A 27,161-nucleotide genomic window follows, 5' to 3' on the forward strand; every position below is an offset into this window, starting at 1 on the left:
AGAAGCAAGGCAAGCAAACAAGATGAATAGATTTGAAATATAAAGTGAAGATAATCATATGGAAAAGATGTAATAAAAGCCACTCAGATGCAGTAATGGATCTTTTTGATATTAGAGGAAAATGGTAGCACACTTGTATTGACCTCACACTATGTTAATAATCTTAATTCCTGAATTATGTTGTTAAATAATTAAATGATGAATCCTTAGTAAATAATTAAAACTTGGTTCTGTAAGCCTCACAACTGAGAACATAAAACTGTCCCAGTGATACCAGATTTTAGCAGTACCAATATTATACTTAGGGAAAGAGCAAAAAAAAATTAACTTCTATAGCTATATAGATTGCTAGAAGAGGTGCCTGGCCTCCATCTCTCCATGGAACAAAATAAAATGGATCATCTATTACTTAAATCTCCTGTATTAAAAATGAGCCTGAAGAAGGTAGAAGAAAGGACTGCTAGTTATTCTGCAAAATACCTAGACCTGCCCTGTTGGAGAGGGTTTATGATTTGAGGAAGCAGGACCGAAAAGGCTGTTGCTCTAAAACAGTGAGACAGTCTTGAGTTCATGTTAAAGTATCTTTTCCTCCAATATCCCTAGAATTAAGAACTATAAAATAAATCCTCACAGTTCAGTGGACAATAACTCAATGGAAGATAACCCATATATATTTAACAATCTTAAGAACAAACAGCTTCAGGAACCTAAGAATAATTTTGTTTATTCTTTTAAAAGAAGTACAGTAGACAAAATATAAAAAGATCAGCATATTCATCCACAAAACAAAATAATTCCTTTTCTCCCATGAATATCTATTTATTTTCAGGTATAGCAAAAGTACATGTACTTCAATTCTAAGCAAGGCAATTAATTTGGATTCTGCCAAATCAGAACCATCACAGTCATAAGATTACTTCCATTTTTTTTTTACAATGAAAGGACTCCGGGAGCACAGATCCTGCTGTGTAGAGCCATTACCATTCCTTCATGAGAACAAACTGATAGGAATGAAAAATCTAACAGTAAATAATTATTCAATAATAACAAAAAGTTACAATAGTAATTTTACTAGACTAATTTCATTCGTTTGTTCTTGCAACATGTAATTTTAAAATAAATAGAAGACTCTTTTTAGAAACACCCACCCTCCAGCTTCCTGGTGCTTTGTCTTACAAAACAGTTGCCAGCAGCAAAAATTTTAAGAGTCTTTGAAGATCAGGGAGGGGATGAAATGTACCAGGATTCTTCAGCACCCCCAAATAACCCCACACCTGGGGTTAGGCTGACTCCACAGCCTCCATTAGCCATGTTGGCTAGGACACGTCCTTCAGGAGCATCTTGAGGGCTCATGTCCCATGGCCTGGGCCTAGGCAAAGGAATAGGGCCCTCGGAAATAGTCCTCTAGCTGCCTACTGAGGGTCTCAAAGGTGGGCCGCTCATCGGGCTCCGTGCTCCAGCACTGCTGCATCATCTTGTAGAGCGGTGCCGGGCACTTCTCCGGCTGAGGAAGTCTGTACCCGTTGTCCAGCTGCTGGATCACCTGGTATCCTGGCATACCTGCAAGCCAAAATGAGTTCATCAAGATACTCAGGATCTGCTTACAGATGCCACGTGTTCCTCTCTCTTCAGCACAGAATCACCATAGAATGGTTTGGGTTGGAAAGAACATTAAAGATCACTGAGTTCAAAACCCCTGCCATGAGCACTTCCACTAGACCAGGTTGCTCAAAGCCCCTTCCAGCCTGGCCTTGAACAATTCCAGGGACAGGGCGTCATCTCTTACTGTTTACCAGCAATTAAAAACCACCTCCAGCATTTCCCAACCACCTCACCCTGACTGTGCCAGCTGCAACAGATAGGTTTGTCTGGGTGTGAGGCTTTTCCTCCACCATTCATGTTTGTCAAAATTTTTCTGACATTTAGCTTAAATAGTTCCTAAACACCTCTAGTCTCAGTGACTACAAAATCCCCTAAGAAAACCTGACCTGCTGCTGAATTTTCCTTACATTTAGAAACTTTTTCCTAAAGTCAGCCCTAGGTTTTCTGAAGGACAGCTGGGCAATGGTATCCTCCCTGCTCCATCACCGCAAGTCATGGAGAAGAAAGCATTCCCTTATCTTTGCTATACCTTTATATACTAAGACTATTGTACTGTTCCTTTCCAATTTTTTACTCTTTAAATTAAATCTTGAATTGTGTTAACTTCTTTTCAGTAGATCTCTGAATAGTGTTTCCTCTGCACATTATCCACTGCCACTACAAATCAACATAACTTCTTCTAACTGATTACTGAGAACAAACTCCTGAAAGTAATACCAAATAAGAAAATAGCCATGGCAAAACAATATTTTCTGCTTTCAAGATACAGATAAACTATGCCTTTGTAAAGGGATAATACTGAATGGATTTTCAGACAATATCTAGAGCCACTGTGTTACATTATTTTTTATACTAAAATGATTTATTTATGTGTGTGTGTATTTCTATATACACACACCTATAGTTTATATAAGGCTTCAGGATATTTTGCTTTGCTTATATTTCTTCAGACCAATTTCGCAGGAGGTGAGGGTGGGAATCAAAACGCAAAATCAATTTTTCCTTTTACAGAAAATATCAGTTTGGGACCCTGTGAAATGTAGTTTATGGCAAACACACCACCCCTCAGGCCTCTACAGACACAACATAACTTTTTTTTTTTTTTTTTACTTTAGTCCTTCCCTTGTGTTCTACTCACCAGCACAAAATGAGTCACAGTCAATCATCTCACTGATATCTTGTGTTATTGGAGCCACAGTTCCTTGAGCATTTCTCACAGTACTGGAAATAGTAGCTGCTCTCAGATTACTATATCTACTTTTGAGGTTAGTGACATTTTATTTTTTAATTCTGTAATTCTTGTGATCCTTTCCTTTATGAAGACTTTTCACCGCAACAATCAAACAGGAGGGAGGGGGTAAAAACATTCTCATTTATTTTTCAGACACCTTCTTCCTGAAGTGCTTGTGCAGCACTTCACACATAATCTATTCTTCCATAAGATATACTAAAAAAAATAAATAAAAAGAACAGATTGGGGAACAAAAAATAAAAAACTCTTCCTTTATTTCTTCCCTTTTTTCACATTCCAAGAATTGGCATATTTGATGGAGAAAAATAGCCAGCTGGATTAGGTGCCTGTGCAGTGCAAGTTGACTCCAGAAAGAGGAAGCTTGGATCTGAGTTAACCACAGCCTTCACAAATCTGCCAGGGGGCCTGGGGAAGCCAGAAGGACTGACCCACTAAATGGACCTCATCTGAACAACCTTCTTTCTCTCTTTAAAGTTTTAACCCTTTAACATGCCTGTAGTACAGGCATTCAAACTCCTTTTTTCTTGTAATTCTGAAATCAAGAAAAAAATTAGACATAATTTTTTAGGTAAAAGTACTTACCATGATAAGGCATCTGCCCATAGGTGATTATTTCAAACAGAAGTATCCCAAATGACCAGACATCTGATTTAATGCTGAATCTGTTGTAGTGGATTGCCTCTGGGGCTGTCCATTTCACTGGGAGTTTTGTTTCAGTCCTAGGTTCATAGACTTTTTCATTTTCTACCTATCATGGGTAAAACGAAACAAGCCTGGTTTCACATCTGCTTCAGCACAGCACTTAAACATCTGACTAAGATCAGGACATGCTTAATCTTATAATCTTTTAACCAAACTCCTAATTTTCACATAAGTACCCATTTTCTGAAATCTATCATTGGATTCAGCTTTGCAGTTGAAAAATGTGGAGGCCTCATCAGAGGCTTTTCTAAAGTATTCATCATTTCAAGCAAGCACGCATTAGAGTCACTCATGATTAATTATGACTTGCTACTGTGAATTCTGGACCTGGCATGCAAGATTTCAAAAGTCTGTCAGAGTGGCAGGGTAAGCATCCTGCTGACACTAGAGAGCAAATATCTCCACGTCTGGTCTACAGTGGAGAGAAGGCAAGAGCAGGAGCTAATGAATTTTGGAACCTTTCTTCTGCCAATTCATTGTGGTGCTGAAGGGCCATTGACTTTGATAACAGTCACTAAGCAGGTTTTTGGGGAAGAAAGAACAAATTCTGACTGATTCAAATTAATATTGTTATATATTAATTGGTTTCCAGTGAGCTAATTAATGTAAAGTGTAAGTGAAAGACACAAAAAAATTGTTGAGTCGCAAATTTGTAGAATCATGTCCTTAAAGGTTTATCGCACATCTAAATTTTGTGAATATTTCTTCTCTCTTTAATTCCTACATGTCATTTAGTGTACACAAGTCACACCTAGGCCTCAGTCAAGTTTTTCACATGCAAATCCAGAGGTATGTGTACCAGATTTTGCATTTTTGGTTGTTTAAATACAGAATGTATGTCTCCCAGCTGCAATGCTCAATAGATTTGAAAATACTGGTTGCTATTGATTTGTATCTCTATACTTATACAGTTGACATCTTGACCATAACACTCATCTTTAGAAACAAGAAATTATTTCATGACACTCAATAACACTTGTAAAAATACAAATTCCATTTCTCACACTTAATCCTTTGTATGTGACCATGTTAATGTTTTGGCTTAGGAGACAAAATATTCCTAAGTCTGCCCAAATAACTCTATGACTATTTACGTAAAGTTCAGTTTTAGCAAGAAATATTAACAGCTGTAAATTATTACCCCCTCCAGTGAGGATAGAAGAGAAATATTCATTATGACCATTGTTCATTGAAAAATATATTTTTTATGTTAAGGAACTTGTAATATGAACTTATGCATATTTAGAAGAATCAAAATTAAATTAAAAGAATTTTCAAAGTCCCTTGATGTCTTTGTTAAGCCATTATTCCATATTTCAGTGTGTAATAAATCCAATTTTGTTATGAACTTCAATTTCTGCTGCTTGAATGGAAAAATAATATGAGAAGCAGAAGACTTTTTTTTCTGTTTTTCCTTCACAGTGCAAGAACACAAATAAATAATAAGACCCAAACAAACACAGAGTCAGAAATTATGAATTTCATATTGAAATCCATAAAATACGGCAAAATAAATCTTTCTAACACTGATTAAATCATTTTAAGGGGTAGGAAATCTTATTTCTAAACCATAGCTCTTACATAGGGAGACTTTGGTCAGTGATACTTGGCATTCTCTGCCTTCAAGGACTAGAGAAAAAAACCAAAATGGTGCAGTGGCAAAGAATTTACAGCTGCATCAGATTCAAAGCTCTGAGAGCTCACTTTATGAACTTTGCTGTTAGCTGTGGGGAGGAATAAGGTCCTTTTATGATTACTACCTGTGATCACAAGCATCATGGAAGCAGCGGGGAAGTGAACAAGGAGAGCATATATGTCAATACATTTTTACATGGCTTCCCTTGCAGGCTCAGGTGTATAATCCTTCCATCATTCCTCTCCATGTGGCAGACACTGTGGATAAAGCTTTTCCAGGAAAGGCTATTACTTGCCAGGTTCTTTCCTGGGTGGCTGGGTGGGAAGCGGAAGCAGACACCAGGATTCTTCAGACTGACACAAAGGCACAGGACAACTTCTAACCTTTCATGGGATAATGCAGGTAGAAGATACAAGCGAACATATTATATGTCCTTTTCTCCCTGGGCTTTCCTTTGTCTGAATCCATCAGTTCAGGGCTACATTTCAGTCTTTAGTTGGCCTCTTCCACCTTATTCTCCAGAGTTAAAAGCAGGGACAATTAACCCTCTCACAACCTACCTTAAAAACTCTTGCAAGTCCAAAGTCTGCCACTTTGTAAACATTGTGTTCTCCAACAAGAACATTCCTGGCTGCCAGATCCCGATGGATATAGTTCTGAGATTCAAGGTATGCCATCCCAGAAGCCACCTGAGCAGCCATGTCTACTTGATGTGTCAGGGAGATTTGAGATCCTCCATCTTCTGTTTAAAAAGGAGTTGACAAGAACAACATAAGAACAAGAACAAGATGTGAATTTCAGACATGAATTACTGAAAATCTGACTGGTTCAAAAAGCCAACACAAATAAACCAAACCATGCAATAAATAAAGTAACATCCCAGCCAAATGACAGGAATTAGTGGATGACATTACTTACTTCCCAATAACTTATTTCTCAATAACAATGCTTGTCTCAACTTCTCTAAAAGAATAGATGCTTAATGCAGGAGTTAATCTGGGCCAGGAAGGAGCTGCTGACACAGTCCAAAAAGCAAATCTTTTATCTACTGATAGTTACATAGTATGCACCTTTCTGACAGGTTCATAAAACTGTTCCAAACTGTGAGTAAGAGTTAATGTCAGTACCCAGTGGCTGTAGCCAGAGCTGGCTTAAGATGGAAAAGCACAGAATTATCCTTGTTCCCTGTTCTCTGATGATTCTGACTAGGAAAAATACCATCTGCTGTCAAGTGTAACTCATTTTCACTTTCCAGTCCACTTGACTGCTTCACGCTGTTATCTCTGTTGTCACTACTCAACAGTAGGACTCCTTGAGATGCTTTCAAGCTGACTGCTTCTCCAGTAGAACTTTTTTAAGCAATGTGTATGTCATTCCCACAACACTAAGATAAGCAAATTCCAGAAACTGAGATTTGATAATCAAAGATCATTGTTCAAACAATGCAATAGAAGAACTTTGAGCTGAGCAACTTGCCTCCACAAATAAAGGAAAGTCTTAGGCCATGAAAAACTGTAGCCAAAAATTTTAAGACAGGTAACCAAAAAAAATCCATTGGCATATAACACATTAGAGTACAAATTCAGGGCCCTTTGGGGACAGCTAACCAAACTTCTTAATGCATAGGATTTAAATCAGGAGGCAATCCATGGTAAACCAAATCAGTGTTACATTCAAGGACCACTGTCACCCAATCCCAAATGCTGCAGCACTGAAGCTTTCTGTGATGTAGCTTCTAATACTCAAAATCGTTTCAACTTTCTGTTTCAGAACATTAATATCAAAAAGCTGAATCCCTTCTGCTAGGCTTATTGGAAGTTCTTTGTCATCTGGTTGGTGACTTTTACTTACTGCCTCTGTGTTAGAGAAATAAAACTTCTGTAGCTGGCAGTTTTCTCTCTTTTATTTTTAGTAGATTTGCGGTGGTAGTGTGTATTAGCATTGTTTTAAATAGCCTCCTCCAGTTCTGGCATTTTATTTGATGTAACCTTGTGATCCCACCTTATGAAGAGTGTGAAATGCCACGGTTTACTAATCTATTCTGCAGTCTCCAGGCCTTGAATTTCCTGCTCATCTGGATGCTCTGACATAATTAGGAAAAAAAAAATTAAATTCATCCTGTATGTGTCTTACTCTACATCCTTTTTGAGGCTAAACTCGTTGTCATGATAAACCAGCACTAAGATTATTTACTTTTATTGTTGACTCAGAATGTCTTTTCTTCCCTACACATGCATTTCATACTGCCTGGACTTTTAAAAGAGAGAGGGACAAAAATCAGGCTGTGTGAAAATCCACTCAGCCCACAGAATAATACAACACTCTGAAGACTTTCAGTTCTGATAACAGATAACTGGCAGGCATCAACATTTGTTATTAATCTTGCTAGACAAAGATATAAATCCACAAATGACGCTCATATTGTATTTAATTGGAAAATAACTAAATGTTTTCAAGCATCTTGCATTAGTACTTGGGTTTTGGAAGTTAGCTTATGTCAGTCATGTTCAAATATTCCCTTTCACGTGACTTCATCTGCATGTGAACTACTGCTGGTGAGAGCACACAAGGATACCAACAAAGCTTGTAAACAAAGTTGAGCACAGGTTTGTACTGGTCTGCTGATGCTCCAGGACAGCCTGACTTAACCTTGCTCTAAGAGGCAAAATAAGGCCTTGTGTTTAATGAGCTGTCTCAGTACAATATAGGAGTTAGAACTGCTAAACTCTCCCTGTTTTATTCCCTGCAGGACACTAAGGTGTACCATGCTAAAGGACAAGGATGAGATCCACCTCTAACTCTTGAGTGGCAGCTGAAAGACCATTTCTTTCATTAGGGCCTGTTTGGAATACCAGACTGGGTTGACCTACTGCCTTTAGCCTGTGGGCTGAGGGAGGGAAGAGGCCACTGTTGCGCTGGCTGCTGCAGTATTTCTTGGATGATCTCTCTCTGTAAGCTTGTTCTGCACTGCAGCTCTTCTGGAGCTAAAGAAGGGAAAACTTTAACGAGGAGCCTCAGCTGACCAGGAGCTACAACTTGTGAACTGGCAGAGGATGAACTCACAGGTCTTGGTGGGATCTGAAGTGTAAATCATGTATGTCTGTATCATAAAGATTTCTGACTACACCTCCAAAGCTCCAGGCTGGGCCAGAAAGCGCACACAAGTTCAAGCACAACTTCTCTGGACAAGGTATCCCAGGACCTCACCACTCTCATAGTGAAGAATTTCTAAGAATTACCTAAAGTAAACCTACCATCTTTCAGTTTAATGCCATTCCCCCTTGTCCTGTAACTACCTGGCCTTGTAAAAAGCTGCTCTCCAGCTCTCTTGTAGGCTCCCCTTAGGTACTGAAAGGCAGCTCTAAGTTTATAGATCGATAAATAGATAGACAGATATAGATATGTTTCTATAACTTCTACACTCAAAATCAGGCACTACTTCTGAATTTATAAAATCTTCCCATGGATTATTCTTTAACTGATTAAAAAAATGTAGCACCTCCGTGTCCTTTTTTTACTAATATTTTTGACAAAACCCTCAACCTGATATGAAAAATTTATTAGAGAACATATTAAAGAAGTCTTGGGGTCTGAACTCTGTTCTAAGAAATCTATCACAATCACTCATACAGAAAAGACAGGAAAATGTTCTCATTGACAGATATTTGACAATAAAAAACCAGAAAAGTAAATAAGAGGCATTTTCTCCAGTGAGGGCATTGCCTCCACAATAATTCACCAAACTTCAAGACTGCATAACTGCCAGAACAAGCCCTGGGTCCATCAGAATTGATAAAAGCACTCATACATTTATGACAATTTCATTCACTTCCAATAACAAAGAAAAGTTTTCAGGTGCATTTTTCTCATACTGATGGCAGCTCAATAACTCTGCACAGCAGTGTTCATCAAGAACCCTCCCAAAGTACATTTACAGTGTGCACAGGGAATTCACATGTCCATCATTATTAAGTAGCTGTCTTCATGGGGAAATGTGATAGTAACTGTGAATAAAATATTAGGGACTTTCAAAGCTGGAAAACCATACCATGCAGTTCTATGAGGAGAATAGGAACAAAGAATATCTCTGGACTTTCCTCCGCTCTAGTTTGCCCTATTTTTACCCATAGTGCACACAGAGACAGAACCCTTCTGGAAATATTTTCCTGTTTCCTGCAGAGGCTGAGTCTCAAGAAAACTTATCAGGAGCTGTGCACTCCAGCTGATACAGAACACTTCTAGTCACGGAGCTCTCTATACAAGCTTCAAATCTCTTTCGTTATTACTCTCACTGACAAAAGCAATGACTTTTGTCTGACCACAATAGCTATCTCGATCTCTGCCTCCATCTCTTCGTTCCGTGCACCTCTCTACACATTGGCCATCACACAAGGAGGGATACCACTAGGCTGGGTTTCAGCTGGATATTTTTACGGATATCGTGATGGCTGCCTGGAAACCAGCTGACTTTCCACAGCCTCCGATGAAGAGCTACAGGAGTGAGCACTCAGGCAAAGGAGCAGGGGGCTGTGCATATGCTGGCAACTGATCCACACACTGGCTGCAGCACTGATGTGCTCTGGACATGTTTGCTCTATGCACACTAACAGGCCAATTTTCACCTCTGCAATAGCTGTGACTCATCCTGGCTATCTCAGAGCTATTTCTCCAGTGCAATAAATGTTTCCATGCACAGCAACCATTTCCTGATGGGCCAGGCTCTTTCAATCAGGTAAGCTGCAATCTGCACACAAAGGCACCAAGATGAGAATTTAAAGGAAATTTGTGCCTTGCTACCTCTGGCCAGCAAATGCCTACAAAACTGTGGATGATCTGGCCCAAGATAATGGCAGACTCACTCTGGGTAGTTCCTGGTAGGGCTGAGTGTGTCACAGATTTCTTTAGCTGTAATTGTGCATCGACAGACCCTCATTTAAAAATTATTCCGCAGAGAAGATGGGGGAAGGCATGTGTCGTGGTAAATGCTGTCTGTGGTATTATTACACAGGGCTTTGCTTTATGGGCTGGAAGCAGAGAAGAAATTCAGCATGACAACCGTGGCAAACATTTTGTCTTCAGGAAATAATTACAGATTTTAAGACATTTAGCATCTCACAGACATCTGCTAACTGAAAATGGGTAACAACACTAGAATCAAGCATTTCCCAATAACAGGAGTGAACTTAAAAGTGCAATCATTATGCTAGTCTGTTCCAGGCTGTACAGTTTTATTTTTAATTATTATTTGCCTTCAAAAGAGCACTTTGAAGTGCTGCTGAGATAAAAGCCCTGATGAGAAAGGCAAGGGACACATTTGTAGTGAAAAGCTATCCCTGACTAGTAATAGTTTTCAAAGCTGTTAAGTACAGTTTGTGGAAGTGCCTGTATTTCATGTCAATTATGATGACCTATCCTTCTGGATACTTATGTTTTTATTCCTTTATGTATGTTCCCATCTATTCATAGAACTGGATGAAAAAATATGGGCCATTATAAGGCAAGAATTAGATTGTGAACATGATGCTTTTCTACTTCTCAAATATTTTGGCATGTCAAACATTCATAAACATTTCTTTCCACTATTCTCACCCCCACATGACAAATAATGCAGCTTTTACATTAAACCAAGGTTTTGTACTTCTTTTATTTTAGTGTATTTACTAAACTGCAGCACCCTTAAAATAAGTTAAGAGTCATTTGCTTACTTTTAAGGTATTCTAGAAGACTTCCATATCTCATCAGCTCGGTAATAATATAAATTGGGTCCTCCAAAGTGCAGACAGCATAAAGCTGTATAAGCTTTGGATGTCTCAAGTTCTTCATTATTTGTGCTTCCCTCAGAAAGTCTTTTGGATCCATTGAACCTGAAACAACAGCATATAACAAAACATAAGCCGAGGTTATTAAAGGGCTTTCTACTAGCCTGGCAGTTCTTAAGGGAGTAACTGATATTGTTTTCTGTCTTTGAAAGTAAATTAGCATCTCAAATCTTCACAGTTCCCACAGAAAACAGGCAGTGCAGCTGAAACAAACAGTTAATGAGTGAAACATGTCAGTTGTGTAGGGACAGAGAACATATGTGTCCCAGCCACCAGAAATATAAAGGCTAAAATCAACCACCCCCAGGCCTCCCTCAAACAGGAAAAAAAAAATGAGGCTAGAATGTTTAGGGATACATTTTAAACAAACGACTGGTTAATGAAAGGACCAGAAACTGAGGTGAGAGTGTCTAGGTAATGAACATAAAATTTCTGAGAGAAAACTAGTGCTGCAATAAAAATTTGTTGCACTATATTTTCAGCTTCACCAATCAAAGCCTGAAAGCACTGAACTCAGTTTAGCATATGCAGAGAAAATGTGTGCATTTTATATATACAAAAACAAATAGCTATTTATAATGATCGCGCAATAGTAACCTTATCAGAAATACCAATGTATGCACAGATGTAACATTAATTTTACAATTCCTTAAATACCAAAGTGTCTTAACAGCAAAGGATGCCAACTTTATAAGTGTTACATAAGATCATAACATCTCTAGTTCTATTCATATACATAGTGAACCAATGCAGAAACTATGTCAAAAAACAATCAGAAATTACACAGGAAGCTAAAGTCATGGTAAACGTAGGATTAAAGCTCATATGTCCTAAATAAGGGATTGATTAGGAAAACATGGACAAATAAAGAAACAAAGCTTTCTAGATGAATGATCCAGTAGTGATCAGATATTGTCAGATGTTTGAGGAAGTTGGTGAATAGTATCTCTTTCAAAATGCATGCACAAAGAAATGTGAAATTATTCAACTACTTAAATGTCTTCTTCCTCCCAAATTGAAATTCTTTAATTAAGAAAATAATACAGTTAAAATTGGGGAGGAAAATATCTAGTTATCCAAGTCATTCTGCTTTATGTCATGTTTAAAAACAAACTAATCTTACTCAGTAAGCAGACTAAGTAATTTGAGAAGCCAAGGCCGCAAGAGGAAGAGCATAGGGGTTTTTAATATTAGGTAACCTATAAGGTTCATTTGGGAGTTTGGCTCTGTTCCAGACATGGATGTTTAAATTAAGTGAAATCGTTGGAGGATGTTAAATGGCTCAGTAATAAAATTCCAACAGAAAATCTGTTCTACAAAAAGGATTAAAAAATCAGCCTGTTCACCCAACACCTTCCTTGAATGCCACCTCCTGAAAATGACCCAGCCTATTTCCCAAAACATACTAACAATGTGTGATTTCATATCCTTGCATCAATGTGAGAGGAATGATTCAGAAATGCTCCCAACATAAACTTTATTAAAAAAGAGCTACTTGACATTGCTATTTGGGAGAGCAAAGGTTACATTGCAAGGAACAGGTACTCCTCACTTCTGTTTCTTCATACTTCCTTTGGCAACCCCATATTGCCCAATTTGGCAAGATTTATAGGATGTCATTAGGAGGAATGGCCAAAGTTTATGGATTTCCATGCCATCAATAAATGGCAAGCAGCCAATAATACATCTCCTCAACAGGCACAAGCTATACTCATTTTCTTTAGTCACTGTCAGAGGAAAGTGAGGGCCTGCACAATGATCACACCTGGTCTGGATAAAGCAGAGACTATGACAGAAACCCCAAAGTATCTATAATTCTTACTCTACATCCTTTTCGTGTTTAGAACAGCAGAGTCTTTACAGATTTACTTGAACTTCCTACCAATTCTAGATTAAAAAACAAAAATTAAAAAGTTTAGGGTTGTCTGCATAGGGTTTGGACTCACTTTGATATTGATTTAAAATTTTGCCTCATTTGCTTACTTGTTTCAAGATATATGCATGATCATAAAAATCAACCTAAAACCTACAGACAAACTGCATGGTGTGAAGCATTCTGCCTTCAAAAGCAAATGCATCAGCGTGACTAATGATTTAACATCAGTGCCAAAATTTGACAAGTTGATCCTAAAAAGGATAAACTACTTGCTCACTTAGGGTCTACCAAATCATGGACCCTCTATGGATCATTATACAGGATTTCTTCACACCATAGAATCTGACAATCTGATTTGTTCCCACCATCAAAGTTTGCCTACAAGGAATTTCTCAGTTTAATCATGCTATAAACTTCTTCCAACAAACTGAAACCAAGCAACATGTTTTTCACATATGACAACTTTCAATAAATTGATCAAGAAGGAAGTATTCCATTAGCTGAACAGCTGCAAATCCTTTTCTACACTGTAAAAGCAAATAACAGTGACAACAATGATAACAAACCAGAAAAAGATCAATAAGTATTTCCTGCATATTTTATAGAGAATATGTAACCATCAGTTTTACTTACTTTATAGCTTTAAATACTACAAGAAGCAGACAGCTCCCCAACCCCCCACAGCCCTGTACCTCTTATATTGTACTTAATAAGAAGATTGGATGCCAACTGAAAACAAATTAAAAGTGCCTTTGTGAGTGTTCTGCCTAAGATTAGGTTTCAGCAACTGAATAAGCAAATTAAAATCTGCCTCTAAAAGCAACCAAACATGCTTGTTACAAATTAGTTGGATAAAGCCTGTCACAATAGTGGCAAAGAATTTACAGTACATCCCTTTGAGGAAGCACACACATGCCACATGGAGTTTCAAAAAACTGAGGGGGGGTTAGCTTCTAGTTGTATATGTGTGTTTTTAATCAAATATACATTTTCACCTGTATGTGGTAAACACAGGAGAAGGAGCAGATTACTGTAAGTAGAAACCACTTGGTCATGAAACTATTAGTTAACATAAGCCTTTATTAAAACAAGTAGAGGCTTCTTTTGTTTAAGTTTGGGAGTAGAATTATCAGGACCTGGAGAAAATATGGTCTTGATAATCTGTTTTTTGAATGAAAAACATTTTTTCTAAATGTCAAAGTCATTCTTAAGAACAAAACATTGGAATCTCTGCCTTTGAGATGTTCTACGTTGTGCTGCTTTGCCACGAAGAACCTCTAACTTAAGCCTACTTAAAACAGATATATCAGTTCTGAGTAACTTCTCCCTGAAAGTATTTTGTTCTAGATATGAAGAAGCTTCACATTCTAAGATAAACACTGATGACGTGAAAATGAGTCATTGAAATGAGAGGAAGGTCGGTTATTTTCCAGATTCTGCTGGCCTAAATGTAAATGGTCCTTAAATGTTTGATAAACCCATCACAAGACCCTTCGATTGCAATTTTTCAATAAACCTTCCCAAACCGCTTCAAAGTACCCTTGTACTTCAGAGGAACCTAGCCCTCTAGGTAAAGTTTATAGAAAAATAATTTATGTGGAGATTGCATTAAGCAAATAACTATGATCTTCTGAAGAAGTTTATGAGTAATAAATAACATTTAAAAATTAATTATTTGGCATCACAAGAGACTAAAATAGCCTATTCACATTAACAGATCAATAATACATGTTTCTGGAAGTTCTCAAGCAGCTTTGTGACCATACAGAGGTAAACTTACAAGTCAGTGTAAGGCTACATACTGAATTAAATGGAATTAAAAAATCTATTTTTTCAGGGAAATTTGGTTACTTCCCTGAATGCAAAGCTTTTCACATTGCATATATATTAAAGAGATGACAAATTAAAGAACTGAAAATGTTATTAAAACTCCACTGGCAGTACTAACCCAGACACTATTTTGGGAAGCCTCCTGGAAAAAAAAAAAAAAATCATGCTTGGACAGTTTCCATGCAGAGAGAAGCTTGGGAGATGCTTTACAACATGATAATGACAAATGTATCCATCAACCTCAACAGGCTTAAAGAACTTTATCAGATACAATTAATTGGTGATGATAGATGTCTGCTTCACGTGCTGACAGCTGGAGAAACAAGCTAGCCCAGACAATAGGTTCTAGAAAATCCATCACACTCAACATAGGACAAAGTGCAAATCCCTGCTGCAATGATTTCTACTTAAATAGGAAAAACCATAGTGTCTCAGAGAGGAAACAGAAATGTGAAATGACATGTTCAGGGACCTGCATCAAGACGTTGCTGTGCAGACAAAACCAGAAATAGCAACTGCAGGTTTCTAGAGTGTTTGCCTATCTACTGATCCCTGCACCTCTTTGAAAACTGTGGGTCAACAGCTCAAAAATCAGAGATGTTCCTTAAGGCAAAGATGTTCTTATGTTTTGTTTTTCTCATTCACACATTCATAACTATGGTTGTAGCTGATAAAATGCCACAGATGTCTCCAAAGCAGAGACATGTGAACCAGTGAACAAATAAGAGAATTGTCTGAGTGAAAGCATCACATTACTACTGCATTTTGTTTATAGTCACACTGGTCAACAGATTGTAAAAGGAATAAGGAGAGGTAACTGGCCAGACATTGACAATGATATTTGAGAAGAAAGAGTGGAATGATCTCAAGGAATTTCAGTTGTTTTAATTGTGCTGGAGGGACAAGGGGTGGATTTTGTGCAAGTTGCTGACTTTGTTTTTGTGATTATGGTGTTTTGCTTTTGGTGTGGAGAATTCTTTTTCTTGAAGTTAGTGAAGTTTATGAATGGGGAATACGCCCAGGAGCATACAAGGTGTCTGCTCCTGGAGGACTGTATCCCATGCAAGAAACCCCTACTGGAGCAGTTTGTGAAGAACTGCAGCCTGGAGGTAGAGCTCAAACTGGGGCAGATTGCAGAGGACTCTCCTGAGGGAAGGACTCCCTGCTGGAGCAGGGGAAGAACGTGAGGAGCCCTTCCTCTGCGGCAGAAGGAGCATCAGAGACAACATGTGATGCATTAACCACAACCCTCATTCCCTGTCAAGGTGCACCACAGTGGAGGAGGAGGAGGTAGAGAGTTCAGAAGTGAAGTTGAGCCCTGGAATTAAGGCAGCAGGAGGAAGCTGTACTAAGATTTTTGCGTTCCTGAAGTCCAGATTTTATTATCAATATATAGAAATGTGCTTTAATAGCATGTTATTTTCTCACTGTAATGTGCATTTCTAATCTAGAATATGTTTTATCTGATATGTAAGTGCCTATTTTTCCTGTTAATTATTAAAACATCCTGATATATCTGAGATGCCAGATACCTAAAGAGAGGGAAAACGTTGCTAATATGCTGCACATCAATATTTCTGAAAGAAACAGTTGTGAAAATTTGCGTTTGCATAAAATATTTGAAAAATTGGCTTTTGCTCCAAATTGGAGTGGAAACAGACTTCTGAATACCCTAATTGCTCACAAGTCAGGAATCACACATTTGCATCATGGGAGAACTGACTTTGGGGAAAACTCATTACTGCCATCTCACCAGAATTCTGGGAGATTAATTTTTCCTATATGTTGGAAGGTCATAGAGTCATAGAATCATAGAATCATTAAGGTCAGGAAAGATCTACGAGATCACTGAGTCCAACCACTCACCCAGTACTGCCATGTTCCCCACTAAACCTTGACTCCAAGCACCACATCTGTATGTCTTCTGAGCCCTTCCAGGCATGACAATTTCCCAGACAGCCTGTTCCAGCTTGAAAATCCTTTGCATGAAAAATATTTTTACAATATCCAATCTAAACTTACCCTGGCACAATTTGAGGCTGTTTCCTCTTCTCTTATTGCTTATTACCTGGGAGAAGACACCAATCCTTACCTCACTACAACCTCCTTTCTGGCAGTTGTAGAGAGTGGTAAGATCTTCACTGAGCCTCCCGTTTTCCAGACTAAACAACCCCAATTCCCTCAGGCACTTTTCAGAGGCGTTACCCTTCAGACCCTTCACCAGCTCCATTGCCCTTCTCTGGATGCACTCCAGTACCTCAGTGATCTTTTTCTAATGAGGCCCAGAACTGGACACAGGATTCATGGTGTGGCTTCACCTGTGCTGAGCACAGAGGGACAATCACTGCCCTGGTCCCCCTGGCCACACAATTGCTGATACAGGCCATGATGCCCTTGGCATCATTGGTTTTAAGCCTTTTAGAAGCAATAGCTAGAGATTAGTTTAAATCCAGAAAAAAAAAATTGTTTGAGAAATGAGAAAGATACTATATATAAAGAAACCATATTTAGCCTTTCTAAAGACAACTGAAAATTGGTTTAACCCACTCTGTGTTTACCCCTAGAATGGAAAGAAAAATTAATACATTCAAATAGGGTTTTATTTTATTAGAAGAAGACACAGCAAGGGTTAAAGAGAAGGCAAATTCAAATGTGAAAATAGGTGCACATTCTTACAGTGCCTTCATCTTAGGACTAGAGGACTTCTCATTATTGTGTAGTCAAGAACAAGCTGTGTTTTGATTAAATATAAATGCTAATCTCAGCAGAGGGATGATGTGTAATGGCATGTAACAGCAAACTATTCCAACTATATATAGTCTAGGACAGATGTACAATGCAAAATAATGCTCAACATAAAAACCCAAAGTAATAGAAATACTTTCTGGCCTACAGGCTTATAAATCTATGACATTCTGATTGCATTATGCTCCTCTCTATTGTTCACCATGTGATTACCCTTGATCAACCTGCTCCTGTTTGGTAATAAGAGCATTGTTCCATTTCACAATTTCTCTGGTGGTAAAGCCTTTTTAGCAGAACCCTTTCCATCTCAGCCCCTTATATTTGCCAGATCACTTTGAGTTTAACACACTACTCTGTTTTTCTGAGCACTTGCTTGTTCAGAGAGCCTACACTGTAAAACAGCTTAGTGAAAAGTGTGTAGTTTAAAATGCAGCCCCTCCTGCCCCAGTGTAAAGAGAAGTGATTTAGATCTTTGAGCCAAGCAACAGGAATTTACAGTGTTACACTTGAAGCCTGAAACATTGCTTACGTGAATATTGGAAGCTTCAGTCCTTAACACAATGTATTTCTTGATTACTCATTAACTATTATGTCTTCCTTTCATTTATCAACTTTAGGTTATGGTGAATGAAATTACCAAACCTACTCTTTGCTGAAATTTTATTAGTACCAAGGTAAACATTTATTACTCAGATTAGGGTGAGAGTATTGTGGTTTGTCTTTAATTAGTGAAGTGTTATTCCTCATGAGTAACAATGAGAACAAGCTATGGAAAACCAATGTGCTGTAAGGTGCTACAAATGCCTTCCATTATACAGTGAAAAACACTGTATAGAAGAGGATAATTCCCTGGAGAAGTAATACTACAAGGTTAAATGCTTACATTTGTGACTGTTTGAACTGTTTTTGTAGAATGAGATAGTTCACAAAGTACAGTGATAAGAGATACGGCATTAACTACATAATTTATCAAGACGGCTTTGAGAATCAAAGTCTTCATTCTGAGCAACACTATGCAATGCATGGCTTCCTTATCACAGTATCAGGTCACAAACTCTCTGCTGTACAAGCATTGCATACAGGTGGGGCTTCTGTCTGCCCTAACTCAATACAACCCACCGTGCAATCAGTGAAACTACTGCTGTTGACCCTAACAAGAGTCAGGCTAGAGTGGAAAAAACTGAGATAGAAAAGGTATTGATTAATTGAGCCCTTTTTCCCAGGGGAGCTACGATAGTACAAAAAGAATCACAGTTGAAGGAGTTTCTTCCATTATACCGTTGTAGTCTATACGTGGTAACAAGTTTGCAGTGAGTCTTACGTTTATTCCAGTGAAAAAGAAATTTCAAGCTTGTTTCTGTTTGCTGAGTCACTGGGGAGATGCACCTGTTCACTGAAAAAGTAATGTCTTTCATATGAATTATAGAAGGTCTTTAGTCTGAGCAGTTTTTATATTTTCAGTTAAGCAGAGAACAACAACAACAAAAGCGCTTATTTCCTTTCAGTTTGCATGTCCCAAAACACAAAAGATATCCTGATACAAGAGAGCCTTAAAACATAAGCTTGAATTCCTCCCTGTTCAGGAGATCACTGAAGCAGTGCTCAAGCATATTGATGTTATTCTGAATCAAAGGTCTGAATCTGTTCTGCTTCCTGAATCAAGTTCATTAGTGCCCAACACAAGCTTTTTCAATTAACCACAGCTCGTGTTGTTATTTCTTTTCAAAAAACGTGTATATCATCCAGGCTACCTCTTTTATCTATGTGGTTCTTGCCATCTGCTGGCAAGATATTTTATGTTGTCAATTGAAAAGGCACAAATTACTTGAAGTTAATGAAACATAATTAAGAAGAATGCTAAAAGCTGTATTAGTCACAATCTTATATTACATGCGAATAGTGGGTATAAATGTTGTGTACCAAAAACTTTGAAAAATTTTATCCAAGCAATACTAGGATTAAAGCACTCCTTAAGTACAAACTTAGCATAGTAAATATTCTATATTATCAAAGAAATCACTGTAATATAATAACTAACCACTAGAAAAATCCTACAGACAACAAACTGCTAGTAAATCAATTACTTCACTAACAGATTTTTTAATCTACAGTTACTCATTTCCATACAAACAATACCATAAAAATATGTACAACCCTTGTTGTGGTTGTCTTTTTATGTGACACAGATGTTGAAATGATTCAGCTCATCTAGAAACAGAAAACTCTATAAAATTCTAATTCAAAATGCCAAAGACTATCTGGACATAGACCTTTACTAATCTTTGTGTCTAGGTGTGTGGATTTTAAGAATGAGTGCATATACAGATAGGCTCTTTTTGCTGTAGCCTTTCAAAAGTAAAGGAGCACTCTTGATAATATTTCATGTTATTAACATTTAAGAATAATTCACATACCTGGTTTTAATGTTTTGATTGCCACGGGGGTGGTATTATTCCACAATCCTTCCCATACTTCACCGAACTGACCAGATCCTAATTTTTTCACCAATTTCAGAGATCGTCGGTCTATCTCCCACTGATCAACAGTTTTGTAAGACAAATCAAAAGTAGCAGGAGTTTGTACCTGTTAAAAGAAAATAAATAATATAATAACTGAGACCTGTAATATTTTTTCAACAACATATACAAATCATTGTTAACTATGTCATGTAAAGCTGGAACAGATATAAATAATATTTTCTTAGAGCACACATATGCAATGAAGTGAGCCGAGAACATAGAATACAACCCTCACACTGGGTGCTCTTTGTTAGAAATAAGAAATAAGCTAAAGAAAAAATCCTGCCATTAAAAGCAAAATTTAGAACTCATCCGTCTAGCAAGCTTTTTGAACAGTGAGGTATTGTTTGCCAGAACCTTGTGGGTTTGTCTCAGTAATTACTTGTGGACAGCTAGAGTTATGAAGCTGGAGATTTCGTCTCCATATATCTTTATAAAAAAGTATTTATAAATCATGATTTGGCATATTCACACCCCCCCCCACCCAGACTCTTGATGATTTTTTCAAAATTGCATTGTACTTTATTATTAATTTGTCAACTGCAAGAATGAAACTGTAATGCTACCCAGAACTTCCTGAAAACAAGCAGATCATCAACATTCTGAAATGGTAGAACCAGATATGGGGTTGACACCTTCTGATAGATATCTGATGAGCTAGCTCACAAAAAATATTTTGCACTGTGTAGCATCCACTCCTTACCTTTAGGCATGGCTGTCTGAGCAACACGCAGAGGCCATCACTGTTCTTGCTATAATAGTCAACCAACTCATTCACAGTATTGAAAGTTTTCCTCTTGGTTAGGAAAAAGCTTTCCTCCGTCTTTCTGATTCTGTAGTGCTTCACAGATGTACCATCAAAAACTAAAAAGATTTAAATCTATTAAATGTCCAGGAATTATTGCAGTGGTACAATATCATTTATACCTAAACCATCATAATGTTCCTAAATATATATATGAGAACCTTAAAATAAATTATTTTCATTTCAAATATGACAACTGTAAAAAGCCTCTTTCAAACCAAGGCCCATTGTTCAGATAGCTTAATGCATCTTGTCTGTTAGTCGTCAGCTATTCAGATTTGGAGATTCTCCACTGTAAGAACTGATGTAGAAGTAAACACATCTTCTGTGAGGCAGCTCATGTTTCCCATCCTTGAAGACACCAAAAACAGCCAAAAACATCTAATTGATAGCAATCATTTAGTCAGTTTTTAATATTTCCTTTATCCTCCTTTATTTTAGTGTTAACACTCCAAATAGCAGCTGCTGGGCTGGCAGGCATTTTAGAGGAAACAGATATACCCCACACATAGCCACAGTTCTTCTCTGAAAAGCTCTCACATTTTGCAAGAGTTCTTTTTGATTTTGTGCATGTTTGGAAAATGTAAAAATCAGGTGAATAATGCTTTGTTTCAGGTAGTTGATTAATTCCTTTTCAGTGGAATGTACTGTGCGATTGTCATCCAAGACCACCAGAGAGCAGACAGGAGCTTTTCTAAATACTCCACCTCAGGTAGTATTTTTAAGAATCTGGGCACTTACAATTCTGCATGAGAGGAATGAGAATATTTGTAAACAAAATCCATATTATATCACACTTTTCAAATTATATTTCTTTTTGAATTAACACCCATAATTACTACTTTTTAACTGTAAAATTTATGAATGTTTTTCTGATGTGTCATTTGGAAATGGAGCTGAAGCAAAATTAAGGAAAGAGTAATTCAGTAACAACAGACTGAAAATGTAATGACTTTTCCAAAGTTCACAAGAAAATTAATCCAGACCAATTAATTAGGCTTCATGATGCATTGAACAGGATGACTATGTTAATCCAGTCTAAGTTGTATTATCACAAACAGTAGTTTGACTACCTGATTTATTTATTAGCAGCAGTATAACCATGAAGTACTTATGAAGTAGCTAACATTAATAATACAAGAGTTGGTTTGAAGCATGTACTCTAATTTCTTAAATGAGCCTTTTACAAAGCCTTATGATTGACAGCATCTAGGTCAGATGGTGATTTGTGCGGATAAGCTAGAGCAAATTTCTGCACTGATACTATCTCATCTTGTAATAAGTAACTGAGATTTGTGCAGTATTTGACAAGGGGTTGTTGACTTGTATTTTAGGGCTGAGTTTGGCTGTACAAGTCCCGCAGCACACACTTGGAGCTCTGCAGCATGGTTCTCATACAGAGAACATATCACTCAGGAAAGAACTATCCATAACCCCTTCCGGTCATCTCTACATGCAGACAGACTACTAACCAGGACAGGATTGTAACTTCAGTTTCACACAGCTTGACAGTAGCTGGGTTTGAAGACTGCAGAGGCTTTCTCCTCAATTTGCCCTTTCCAAAAGAACTACGGCTCCCCATTAGATTTCTACATGGTTTCAGTATAGCAGAAAGATTATCTTCTCCCAGCTATCCCTCTTCACAAGACTGGGTTAAGCAGAAGTAGATTTTGCCACCTAAAGAATGTGAATAAAATATTTACTACTTCTTCCCTGGGGCACAAAAATTTATGGTGGCATCAGCAGAGTCAACATCTTCACCAAATGAATCATGGAGACACTAATGTTCCATTACTGCCAGAAACATCGTGTTCCAACACGGCTCCTGTGAACAGTCCTCCCCCAGCACTCACCATGCAGCACTGCCACCAGCACCTCTGCTCTGCCTCCATGCCCAGAGTGGATGTGGGAGGAGGGTGACTCATGAGATCACTCTCACCAGCACAGAATGGGTGCAGAGGCAGATCCAAAATCATCCTCTTAGTATGGCCATGATTTTGCCAGTTCTATGAAGCTGCTGCCTTAAACAACTACCTGTTTTTCTTGTGCTGGAACCCAAGAGGAAAGCACACAATATTCTTGTAGGAGCATGATAAAAATAGCTGAAGAAAACACAAACTGTTGCATTATTATTTAATGCAATAAGTCTTTCAGATACCATTATTCAGTGACGGGCTAAGTACAGAGCCTCCTGCTATCACTGGCGATGACACTCAATTAAGCTGAGCACATCTAAATTATGGCTTTTAATTAAAAAGAGGCAACATCTAAGATGGCACCAACATGTTTAAAATTTAATGCATTTCACACCAGATGCTGGAGTCATCAACCTAAAAATCTGTCGACAACATGTGCATTTTTCAAATGGGAAACCCTATTTTTAAAATGTCAAACACTCTAAATTTATAATAACACATGTCAATGGCCTATCTGGCTTGACAAGCTTTCCATTTCACTATTCACAGATGATAAAAACCTTTCTGAACATGAAGTTCTGTTTTTAATTTAAATAATTATTTATTATCCAAACCTTACAAATTGAGAGTTTTCCCAACAAGGCAAGTTAGAATTAAAAACTCTAATTTTCATGAAAGATTGAAAATTTTTTGATTTTTTTTTTTTTTACTAAGGAGATCATTTGTCTCCTCAATTAATGTTAAATCTTTTATTTGTCTCATTACCCATATGAGTATGAAATCAAGCATGAAAGTCATAAAATAAGTTTATGGGTCCTTAGGTAAAAATCTCTCTTCCTTTTCAACTTCTTCTTTACCCAAATGGCATGCTGGTCAGAGAATTGATATATTTTCTTAAAGACCTTAATTCTGAAAGCCAGGTTTTCACTCTTCAAGCCATTATCATCTAATCTGCAGTGAAACCAAAACAGCAATAAAAGCTAGAGCAAAACAAATCAGACCTAGAGAAGATGGCACTTTTGAGGTCTAATGTTTCTGGACTGAAAAAATTTGAAACAGAAATTAGGGATTTATTCCAAAATATCGGCTTGTGACTTCTCCACTGTTAGGGTATCAGCTACCATGGAGATAGAAGCAGTCCTTCTGCCTCAGCTTTAGTGTCTCATAATTCCTACTAATGGCACAAACCGGAAAGATACAGGAAAAAACTCTCTTCTCTGGAGCACCTGGTGAACTGAACAGTCTTCTTTCCTACTAATGCTTCCCACAATACAAACCATTTCATTGTTTGCTTTAGAATGCACTAGCTTTCCAAGAAGTAGACAGTAAGTAATGAAATTATGGACGTAAAACATCTCGACCATGATGTATACTATTAGGTTGGAAGAAAAAGAGCTTGCACAATACAAACACATGCCATTCAGCTAAGCCAATTCAGTAAGCAGCAAATAATAATTAGCTCTTTGGGATGAAGTAGCATGTTAAATTATGTTCCACTCTGGGAATCTGCTAAAAGATATAGCAGCACTGGGAAATGATGCCGCCAATAGTTTCTACAGTTTGCTTCAGAGTTTATCCTCTTTCTTTGCCTAAAAGAGCACAAATGTTTAATAATGTTTCCTGCATATATTAATGCATTAATGTTTCATGCATATATTTTCAGAGGACAACCCATGTTTGTGTATGAAGGGGAGCTGCCTCCTACTGCTGGAGCCTTGCCTCTGTGTATATTCTTTTCTTCAGTGCCACTCTTACCTTCCTTAATCAAACAAACCAGCATGAAATAAATCCACTGTTATGAAACTGTTGGTTTCATAACTTGCTGTTATCAGTCATCATCGAATCTCCTCTTCCTAAATAAGCTTATAGAAAAACGTAAAAAATGTCTACCACAAGCTTTCATAATTGAATCAAATATACTAGATCAGATGGAATAAATTTTCTATCCAAAATTTGTAATGAAAAAACCAATAGCAGCATCAAAGAGTGATCTTATACTACAACAAATACTGGCCTAATATTTATTTTCCTTCTCTTCGATTTTTCCCTGGATTATCTCATAATTTACCTAAGAAATGTCTACTTTTCTGTTAAAAAAGTGGCCAAGATGTGGAATACAAAAAAATAATATTTTAAATCTTTCCTAAAAGGCTATAGTTGGAGAATAATAAAAAGAATTTGCATTTCCACTGCCAAATGCACAAGCGAAAGATTTTTCATTGATTTTTAGTAATGTGCCATGTATTCAAATGCCATCTTTAAGAAGATAATACAGGCTTGTCCTTCCTTCCCTGCATAACACCACCCTGTTATTAGTCTAGCCCGGTCCTTGGATGAAATCAGTTCACTGATGAAGAACACTTGAGGGAAGCTGAAACCATGGAACACAGCAGTAAGTTGGCACATGGAGAGAAAGTATTTTGAAAGGTCTGTGGCTGTAATACAGTCCTTGGATGAAAGTGTGGACACACAGAGGGGTCAGTTCTGTCACACCTCAGGAGCAGTCTGGATCCTTGCTAAAGGTAATTTTCCTTTAAGCACTTCATGGCAAAGACCAGCTTCCTTGAGGGCAAACTGAGATCTGTGGAGTAAACTCCCCCAGTACTGTAAACATCACATTTATTTCAATAAACTTCCCTGTATTTCACTCCACGTTTCTTTGTCTTGGCAATAAAAAGCATTCCTCACATTACCACAAGACACTGCAGCTACATACGCCCTAATTTCAATTGGGAAAGCAAAACTAAGAATGTGTCAAAATTTCATTGAGCTGTGTTTCTATGTTCAGAAGGTGAATGACACATAATCATCCAGGCAAAAGAGGAGTCAATATGAAAGAATTTGGTTATGAACAAGGTGTCTCTCATTTTACTGACATAATTCTGCACATTACTGTTCATGGTTTATTCACAAACATCAAAAGCCTTTCCTGGCTCTGAAATTAATATAGGTAGAACACATTAGGAAGTTTGGGTGTATAGCCCTATTATCTCAAGGATAACACTATACTTCTGACTCACAGTTGTGTGACAAGTTTGATGGGAAATGTTTACAGAAAACAACCAATGAACAATCACATCTAAAATGGCAAATCACATCTATGTGAACAATGAACAATCACATCTAAAATGGTACTATCTAAAATGGCAAATATCTATAGCATGAAAAAACATGATTTACTTAGAAGCGAGTGAGTAAATTTTGAATAAGTGTCCTAGTTTGATAATCTTTCAGATTCATATAAAGGGTTTAAATTTCAAAGTGCGTCATCATCATCAAAGTAATTTTTTGCTGATGTTTACATTGAAATTTCCAATGAAACATCACTGATTCTAAAGTACAGCTTTGAAGATCTTCCTATGATTTTATCCCTGAAAACAAAAAAATATAAACCTAAGTTTGAGCTCTAACTTAAATCCCTTTTCTTAAATTGGGCTATCTGTCAATATGCTTTTATTTTTATTTTTGATTTTTTACTAATTAGAACAGTAGTGTATAACTGTAATGTAATTTTTTATGCTTTGGTCATGAAAATACTATCTGTTTTAAGGCAGCTAGAACACTAGAAGTAGTAAGCAAAAAAAAAGTTAATTTCTGTTCTGAGCATATTGATAAACAAAGTCTATAAAATATAAACTCAAATTACTTTTGCCAAGTTTTCTTTATATATCTCCTGGAAAAAAACCCCACATTATTATAAACTTAATTTCATTTTCATGCCCACAGGTTATTGTTCTCAAAAATGAAAAAGCCTAGATCACCTGAGAATTTTTTAAAGCATTGCTTCAGACGGAAAACTAGAATATACCTGAGAGTGAGTATTCGCCTTTTAGACTTTCGCTTTCTCGGATTAGGAAGGCTCCTTCCTGGTTTCCAGGGTACAACAGTTGTCTCTCGGCATCTGCTCGTTTGATTGGGCCAAAGAACCATCTGAACAAATAAAAAACATTAATTTTACTCAGTGAAACATACCAGGAAGACAGTTAAGCTTTTATAAACATTATAAAATGCTACGTATTTACTAAGAGATAATCTGTGCTATGTTAATTAAATGTCAATAGTATGGGAGAAAAAAGCCAACAAGAACTACAGAACAAATTTATTGCTAGAAAACAATGCTTACCCCTTTGAGTGAAATCTCGATTTTACTGCTGATGAAGTATTACTGCTTTCAAGGCAACAAGCATTCTGAAGTGACAGGTTGTTCTTGACTCAGAAAAAAATCACCAAGAAAATTTGCCAAGGCTACAAGGGCAGAAATTGATGCCAAGTCCGTTGATGCCACTTGAACAAAGTAGAGCTGCAGGTATGTGCTAACAATCCCACATCTTAAAAGCCAAAAGATCTCAGAAACTGCAGAAGGGCTCTCAGATTAAATCACCCTGCCTCCCCATTCCACTGCCACATCAATACCTCAAACGAGTTACTGGTAATTTTTCAGCTTTGCTGCTTTTTAACA

At 37.3% G+C, this 27,161-nt stretch overlaps 1 protein-coding gene across 1 annotated transcript in view; it reads right to left on the reverse strand.

Moving 5' to 3' along the window:
- Positions 1–704: 704 nt before the first annotated feature.
- Positions 705–27,161, reverse strand: part of FRK (fyn related Src family tyrosine kinase) — a 48,009-nt gene continuing 21,552 nt past the window's right edge. The window contains exons 2-8 of the mRNA XM_063389840.1: positions 26,511–26,632; positions 20,685–20,845; positions 19,877–20,045; positions 10,898–11,056; positions 5,749–5,934; positions 3,437–3,598; positions 705–1,560 (exon numbers count right to left, since the gene is read on the reverse strand). Coding sequence (XP_063245910.1) covers positions 1,370–1,560; positions 3,437–3,598; positions 5,749–5,934; positions 10,898–11,056; positions 19,877–20,045; positions 20,685–20,845; positions 26,511–26,632 — 1,150 coding nt within the window. The 3' untranslated portion in view covers positions 705–1,369. The remainder of the gene's footprint in view (positions 1,561–3,436; positions 3,599–5,748; positions 5,935–10,897; positions 11,057–19,876; positions 20,046–20,684; positions 20,846–26,510; positions 26,633–27,161) is intronic.

This window comes from Prinia subflava, chromosome 2 (genome assembly GCF_021018805.1).
Source record: "Prinia subflava isolate CZ2003 ecotype Zambia chromosome 2, Cam_Psub_1.2, whole genome shotgun sequence".
Taxonomy (NCBI): Eukaryota; Metazoa; Chordata; class Aves; order Passeriformes; family Cisticolidae; genus Prinia; species Prinia subflava.